Genomic DNA, 8,249 nt, shown 5'->3' with positions numbered 1-8,249 from the left:
GGAGCAGGGAGACCCTGACAAGAGTGTTGGGAGGTGCTGGGGACCCTGTTTCCCCACTCCCGGCTCCTCCAGGGCTAGGGTACTGTTATTGCAGATGTAGGCGTGGATGGCACAGTAATGATACCCCCTGCCCATCTTTGCTCCCAGCTGGCACACTGTTTCTGCCTTCCTTCCTGCCCACTCCTAGGTCCCTCCTAACTCTGCCTGCTCCCCCCACCTGCCCCCCCCCATGTCTCAGAGGTCAGCTTCAGCTGTTTTTGGTTATATCTCATCCTAGGCTGAGAGTGCTTATTCCTGGGGTGATGTGGCTTGACTTCTGCCCTTGTGCCCACAGCCATCTCAGGATCCAGGGTGCCAGCTTCTCTAGCCCCTGTAGGTGTTCCAGGCCTCAGCTTTGACTTCCTATCATTCATTAATTTCTTAAGGATGTTATTGGTCAGAGCTGAGGGAAAGACTGAAGCTAGGAAGGGACAGTGACTTGTGCAGTATCACACTGAGCCAGAGTTGTAGCTTGGACTGGTGCCGTGTTGGTCCTGGCCTCCTGCTTTGTTGCTTGCTTGACTCAGTCTGAACTCAGGGACACACTCCAGCACTATCTGTCTTACCCGTGAGCCTGCAGGTGCAGGTGGCTCAGTCCTTAGACTTCAACTTGTTTGGAGGTTGAATAGGGAGTCTGGCTCTTTGGTGCTGGGCACAATCTGGAATGGGACACCTGCCACTGCCACTTAGTTCAATCCATGCTGTTGGCAGCCTCTCACCTGCCCAGGCTGGCATTGCCTAGGATGGGGAAAACAGGCCAAGAACACTGCCACCTGCCCCCAGTACCTCTGCCCTAGGCACACAAGGGCCTGGGTATCTGTGGGGGGAGGGTGGGAAGTGCTGCTGGGGAGGGCTAAGTTCTGTGGGTTTGGGGAGGGTTTGTGATAGATTTTGGTCTTCTCTAAACAGCTGGTAACCCATGTCTCATTGCCCATACTCCCCTTCCCCAGCCATGCAGCAAGTCTTGGACAACCTGGGATCTCTCCCCCATGCCACAGGGGCTGCAGAGCTGGACCTGATTTTTCTTCGAGGCATTATGGAAAGCCCCATAGTCAGATCCTTGGCCAAGGTATGGTGTACCAGGGAGGTGGGTGCTGTGCCTGGGGAGCCTCAGGGGACTCTGAGAGTGGGGCATGTAGCACAAGAAGCCAGATGAAGGGGTTTATGCCCAGGTGATGAATCCGAGGTTGCAGGTAGAGGGGCGGCCCCTGCACCTGCTTGGTGAGTGGTGGCAGAGGGTCTGATTGAAAGAAGAGCATGCCTGTACCCTGAAATATCCAGATTGGTTCTGCCCACTTCTCTGCCTTTGGATGTTTGTGCAGGTGTGTCAGGTGGGAGGCAGACTGTTAAAGAGAAAATGATGGGAATTTGGTAGCAGCAGTGCAGGGGCAGATGCGGAGCACAGAGGGCAAGTGCCTAACACAGCCTGAGAGGGCAGAGGAGGCCTCCTGGAGAAAGGATCAAGCTGAGTGTGGAGGATAGAGAGGAGGGGCAGGCATCTTGGCCAGGGGAAGAGCTGGGGCAGAAACAGCAAAGCAAGGAGTTGGAAGTGTGAGACTGGAGCATCAGGTGTGAGACAAGGGGTGAGCTGTGGAGGTGCTGGCAGGTTGTGGAGGGCACTGGGGGCCATGCCTGGGTGTTCTAATATTGTCCCTCAAGCATCAAGGAAGCACTGTACATTTTAGGCAGGGAGGGACAGAGAGAAAGATATTTAGGAACATCCTACTGGAGGTCATATAGAGGGTCACAGGAGGGGTTTCCGAGATCAGTTAAGGGCTAAGAGCCACCTGGAACTGAGATGATGGGGCTCAGGTAAACAGGTAGAACCTGGTGTTTGGGACCCTCCAGGGGCTCCACCCTAGGGAAGTGAGGCTGGTGCATAGAGTGAACCGGACAGTAGGGAGGGCGCCCCCCTCCTATGGGGAAGGAGGTGATTCTAGGCTGGGCTGGAGGCAAGACTTGGCATGGGAGGAAATCAGACTAATTGCTGGGAAATCTCAGTGAGGGCAGGCAGTCCTCTCTTAGGATTTAGGAGTTATGGGTTGAGCAGGGGTCAGAAATGAAGTTTGGCTAGTCACTGGAGGGGAGAGGGAATCTAGTGAACTGAGACCCAGACAGTCCATGGCAGGCACCGATTTCCCAGGGTGGAGTCACTCAGTCCCCAAGCAAAGAGGAAGAAGAAGGTGGCTTTGATCCAGACCCCAGATGTGGGAGAAACTATGAAGGAAGTCTGAGACTGGCTGGGATAGTGTCATCTCTGGGCCTCAGGCTGGGAGGAAGCAGGGGGGCAGGTGGGGATGCGGGTGAAGTTTGGGGCTATCTCGGAGGTTGCAAGGTACAGGTGGGGTATAGGGATGGAAGAGAAGGCCAAAGTCAGAGAGAGGGAGGTAGGAAGTAAAATATTTTCTATGGGGACAGTTCTGGGGGTTGGCATGATCACACAGGGTGTGTCTACTGTGGATGGGTTGGTTGGTCAGGGGTGTTAAAGAGATCCTGGAAGGGAAGTCTGCAGTGTGGGTAGGCATGGCTACATGGACCTGGGACTCTGAGGGGATGGCAGGTGATGTGGCAGGCAGTACAGCCAGGTGGTGACTTTTCTCTTTTCTTACTTTGTGTGTGTGTGTGTGTGTGTGTGTGTGTGTGTGTGTGTGTATGGTTCTTGGACAACATCTCTGATGGAACCTGACCTCACCAATTACATAGACTGATTTCCCAGGAAGCCGCAGGAACCCTACTGTTTCCACCTCCCCAGTGATGGGATTATAGGCAAGTTGCCTGGCTTTTATGTGGGTGCTGGGGATCCAAACTCAGGTCCTTATGCTTGTACAGCAAGTACTTTACCAATAAAGCCACCTCCCTAGCCCTGGTGGTTGGGTTTTCTATAGGGCCCAGTGGGGACTCTGTGTCATAGGATGATTGTAGCCTTGGTGTGGGGTGTGAAGGAGATATAGGCCCTGCTGGAAGAGAGAACTGCTGCAGGGAATGCATTCCATGTTATTGTTATTGATGAGGAATTGGAGAGGTTAAGAGCAGATAATCCAGGCACTGGAGAGATGGCTCATAGATTAAGAGCATAGGATGCTTTTACGGACGTTTAGTTCCTAGCACCCACATGATGGCTAACACTGGTCTGTAACTCCAGTTCCAGGGAATCTGATGCCCTCTTCTAGCTTCCACAGGTATTGCATGCACATAGTACACTTACATACATTCAGTCAAAACACTCATACACGTTAAAGAAAAGCGTAGATAATTGAGGTGTGGTGGTGTAGTTGGGAAGCTGAGGCAAGCAGTATGTAAATTTGATGATAGCCTGGGCCACATAGCAAGACCGTATTTCAAAGAACTAAAGAAGAGCCAAGTGTGACAGCACATGCCTGTAACCCCAGTGGAGGCTGGAGGATCAGGGGTTCAAAGCCAGCCTAGCTAATGGAGAGGTTGAGGCCAGCCTGGGCAGCATGAATTACTGTCTCAAGAAACCACAAAAACAAAACAAAGCAAACAAAAACACCGAAGTAAAGAATAAGCAGCACAGAAAAAGAGCAGATGATTAAAAAGCCTGAGGGTGAATAATGAGAAATTCTGGAGAAAACAGACCATTGGCGGGCACAAGAGAAGGGCAGTTGCTTTTTACCTTCGATCACCTTTGGGTATTGAAGATTACACTTATTAAAATTAAAAGCAAGAAGCTGGGTCTGTGCCTATAGTCCTACCTACTTTGGAGACTGAGTCTAATTGCTTGAGTCCAGGTCAGGACTAGCCTGGGCAACATAGTGAGAAGAAGAAGAAGAAGAAAAGTGTGAGGAATTATTCTTGTTCCAAACATTGAGAGTGTAAGACTTCATGAGGACAGGAAAGTTTGTCTACTTGAGTGACCACTGTGTCTCCAGAGGCCTCCCAAAACAGTGCTTGGCACATAGTCGGTAGTTACTAAACATTTGTTGAATGGATAAATACAAAAGATTGAAGAAGCCAGGTGTGGTGGCGCACGCCTTTGATCCCAGCAGAGGCAGGCAGATCTCTGTGAGTTCAAGGCCAGCCTGGTCTACATAGTGAGTTCCAGGCCAGCTGGGGCTACAGGGAGACCCTGCCTCAACTCCCCCATCCCCCCAAAAAAAGATAGCATAACCATTCCCTGAGCACCTATTTCCATTGTGTTAATACTGGCCGTGCTTGTTTTGACCTTTACTCTTTATTTTTAAAGACCTTTTCAATAAAATATTTTATTTGTATTTATGTCTATGTGTGTTTGTGTGAGTGTATGCTACATGTGTGAGGGTGCCTGGGGAAGCCAGAAAGGGCATTGGGATTCCCTGGATCTGGTGTTATAGGCAGCTGTGAGCCACCTGATGTGGGTGCTGGGAACTAAACTTGGGTCCTCTGGAAGAACAAGAAGCACTCTTAACTGTCAAATCAGCTCTCCAGCCATTAGTCTTTCTTCTTAAGAAATAAAAAATACATATGATGTAGTTTACTTCTTCCTCATTTCTACAGCTTTTCCTCCCTAAAGGTAAACACTGGCTAGAGGCTGGTGACGTCATTTCTCTGAATGCTTGGTATTCTTGCCCATATATATATATATGTTTTGCCATAAGTAACGTGTCCTTGTTATACATGCCTTATTATACATGCCATAAATGGAATGACTGCTTCTGTTTTTGAGACTTCTAGTTCATATAGGGAATAAAGTTATTGATCTAAGTATAAATAAAGATAGATTCATTTGAACTGTTGTATGCTAATTCTAATATGCATAGAGCCCAGAGTCTGTTGGCTCCCCTACTGAGAGGTAGGGTGATAGTGCTGATTTTCTTCTATTAAGGATGGTGCTGTTGTGAGCATTCTTGTGTCCATCTGTTCCTGCACATGTGTGAAGGTTTCTGTAGGGTGGACTTGGCATTGGAAATGCTGAATGCATGAATTTTTGATCTTCAACACCTGTAACCTTCCAAGCTAAGTTGGGAGTTGTATGTGTTAGATCACATCATCTGTGGGTCACAGGGTCAGGGCCAGTGCAGGGTCAGGGCCAGTGGTACTCTAATCAGCTCTCTTCAAAGTGCTCCCCCTTAGGAACACTCCTTCCTTTGTGGCCTTGTCCAAGCTACTTATGTCCAAAGAGGGATTGCTGGCTGTTGGCTCTGTCATTCACTCACTCATTAATTAATTAATTCATTCTTCCACTTACCTATTCAACAATATCTGTTGCACACCCACCATGCACCAGGTTCAGCACCAGGATTACAGCTTATAAGAACTGCAGATAGTTTGTTTTTCTGGTGGCACCCGGGTCTTACTTCCTCTCACTGGATCCCACAATGCCTCAATCCTGGAACCTCACAGTACAGTCTCCTTGACAAGTTACTTCTGTGCTGTATCAGACTATAAGTAAAGTCCTTTGTTTAGAAATGTTTGATATATAAGATTTTCCTTCCAGGAAATTCTGGGTATGGTTTCAAATGCATAGAACTCAACAGAAGGTAGTGAGGATATTTCTTCAACTCTAACCCCTGCCACCTTGCCCCAAGAGATCAGTGTACTAAGGGCATCCAGGCACTTCTTCCCCCTTCTGGTTGTGAAACAAATTGGAAGGAATCCCCCAGAAGGCCTTTCAGAGTCATAAATCCCTCTTGCCTCTGTATGGGTGACCTTTTGCCATGGAACTTGGCTACCCATCAAAAGACAAGACAGTTTCTCTCTCCACTCTTCAACATGAACTTGCTTTGGACAATGGGGCCTACTTCTTATCAGTTTTGATGATTATGTAGCATAGATGAATTTCTAAACTAACAGACAAAACACTGATAAAAAATCCAGCTATCCAGCTGTAAAACTTGGTTTCCCTAGAGAAATGGCCAAGACCTCCGCAGGAATGGAGTCAGATTGAACTGTTTGTGGTAGTTGTTAACTGCTGCCTTCCTGTGCCCTTGTGGAGTTAGACTTGATTCTTCTTTCTGGGGACATGGAAGGCATGTGGGAATGGCTGATCTGGAGAAGAACGGTGTTTGAGGGGGCAAACCCAAAGAATTAAAGGTTCTGAGGACAGGTCAAACCTGATAGGCAGCTCATAGATCCAGGGGTTACCTGCAGGCAGCAGCTGGCAGGTGGCTGACATCTGAGAGGGCTGACATGGATCCAACAACAGGTGCTTCAACAGTGGGAAAGGCCATTGTGGAGAATCCAAGGCAAATGGCATTTCAGAAATCAGGAGAATTGATACCATCAGGTTCACCTGCCCATTGGGAGACATGTTAAGACAATGTGTGAACCAATCAGTATGGCGAAGAACAAAGAACAGTGTTTAGAGTTTGAAGACCCTGACTAGCTTTTGGGTTGTCACAGTATCTGACAGAAACAACAACTTAAGGTTGTCACAATATCTGACAGAAACAACTTATTTTGGCTTATGGTTTCAGGGGGTTGCAGTGCATCGTGGTGGGGAAAGCCTGACAGTTCATGGCAGCAGGAGCGTGTAGTGGAAGCTTCTCATATCACTGTGGACCAGGCATCAGAGAGCAGCTAGAACTAGTGGCTAGGCCTAGTGGCTTACTCCTGCCAGATAGGTTCACCTCATAAAGGCTCCATAGTCCCCTTAAGCAGTGCCATCAGCTAGGGAACAAGCTTTCACAACTTGAGCCTGTGGGGACATTTCAGATTCAGTCTATAACATGGTGTGACTTTAGTATGTCTGTTAATCTCTCTGGACTTCAGTTTCTTCTGAGAAGTGGGGAGAATAACACTTGTCAAGAGTCACGCTGGGGTGGGTGGAGATTATGGATGTGGAAGTGTTTCTATGGCATTGTCTTAGCTGTCAGCCTGAAGTTCCTCAGGAAGGCTCTGTCCTGTGGTTAAGCTATGGTGGGAGAACTGGCAAAGTGAGCCAGGACCCTAGAAAAATGAGGGTCCAGGGAAGCCAGTAAGATTGGGGCTTTGACAAGGGGGCCTGACAAGAAGAGGCTATGGTAGTGGGGAGCTTTTGCTGCATCCTAAACCACCCACTGTGCTGTGGTTTAAAACCACCACAGTTTAGTTCTCATGGCTTTTGGCCAAGTCAGGTGGCTTTTCTGGTCTGGGCTTGCTCACCTGGGGCTGGGTGGTGTGGGATGGCCTCACCCACATATCTGTTGTCTCAGCTGGAAAGACTATTGTCTGGGCTGGCTGGCTCTCTCTTCACATGGTCTCAGCCTCTAGAGGGTGGCCCAATTTTCCCCACCTGCAGGTGGTGTCACCTGCAAGGGAGACCAAGCCCCACATCATAAGCAGTGCCAAGCCTCTGCTTGCTTGCATGACATTTGCTAAGGTCCCAATAGCTAAAGCAAGTCACCTTTGTTAAAACTCTGATTGAAGAGTTCTGGAACATTACTCTCTGGCACTTGGTTTAGATCTTGAATTTAATTATAAGCCCAGGGTTCAAAGGAGAATTCTTACCTTTTGCCAAGATCAGAGGACTTGGAGTGGGAGGGTGGAAGGAAGAGCTTTGCATGGAAATGACTGTGAAGTTCCTGCGGTTGTAGCCTGCTGTTGCCTATGGCTCAGGAGTTGGGAGAACAGGGTGCAAGTGCTGTGTCTACTGCCAGCTGGCTATGTCCCTGACCCCAGCTTCTGGTCTACCCTGAGCTCAAGCTCTGTTTTGCTGAGGATGCACTTTGGGGGCGGGGGGGATAGGGAGACAGGCGGGGGATGGGGTATAGGGAAACAGGGTATCATGTAGTGGAGCATGACCTTGGACTCTTGGTTTCCTGCCTCCAACTTCCCATTGCTGGAATTAATGGCATGTGCCACCATGCCTGGTTATATGGTGCTGGGGATCACCAGGACTTTGTGCATGCTAGGCAAGCACTCGATTGACTGAGCTACATCCAAACCTCTGCTCAAGATGATTTTGAGGTCAGTATGATACAAGCAATTACCACAGAAATGCAAATCAGTCTCCGAAGTCACAGGCCCAGTGCCTCTAATACTGTTGAGTGGCATCAGTCACCTATAGAAAAGAAGAATGCATCTTGCTGGGGATCACCAGGACTTTGTGCGTGCTAGGCAAGCACTCGATTGACTAAGCTACATCCAAACCTCTGCTCAAGATGATTTTGAGGTCAGTATGATACAAGCAATTACCACAGAAATGCAAATCAGTCTCCGAAGTCACAGGCCCAGTGCCTCTAATACTGTTGAGTGGCATCAGTCACCTATAGAAAAGAAGAATGCATCTTGGT

The 8,249-nt window shown here is 48.7% G+C and overlaps 1 protein-coding gene across 7 annotated transcripts in view; it reads left to right on the top strand.

Moving 5' to 3' along the window:
- The window catches only part of Mpp2 (membrane palmitoylated protein 2), a 32,586-nt gene that overhangs the window by 6,530 nt on the left and 17,807 nt on the right, over nt 1–8,249 (top strand). For 5 of the 7 annotated variants that reach the window (XM_008838149.3, XM_008838150.3, XM_029565991.1 and 2 more), the window contains one exon: nt 990–1,108. In XM_008838149.3, the coding sequence (XP_008836371.2) occupies nt 990–1,108 (119 nt within the window). The remainder of the gene's footprint in view (nt 1–989; nt 1,109–8,249) is intronic. The other 2 variants (XM_029565992.1, XM_029565993.1) reach the window with 1 other exon arrangement.

This window comes from Nannospalax galili, unplaced genomic scaffold (genome assembly GCF_000622305.1).
Source record: "Nannospalax galili isolate Female #2095 unplaced genomic scaffold, S.galili_v1.0 scaffold95, whole genome shotgun sequence".
Classification (NCBI taxonomy): Eukaryota; Metazoa; Chordata; class Mammalia; order Rodentia; family Spalacidae; genus Nannospalax; species Nannospalax galili.
The sequence above is the reverse complement of the archived record's forward strand: the minus strand, read 5'-3'. Positions and strand labels throughout refer to the sequence as shown.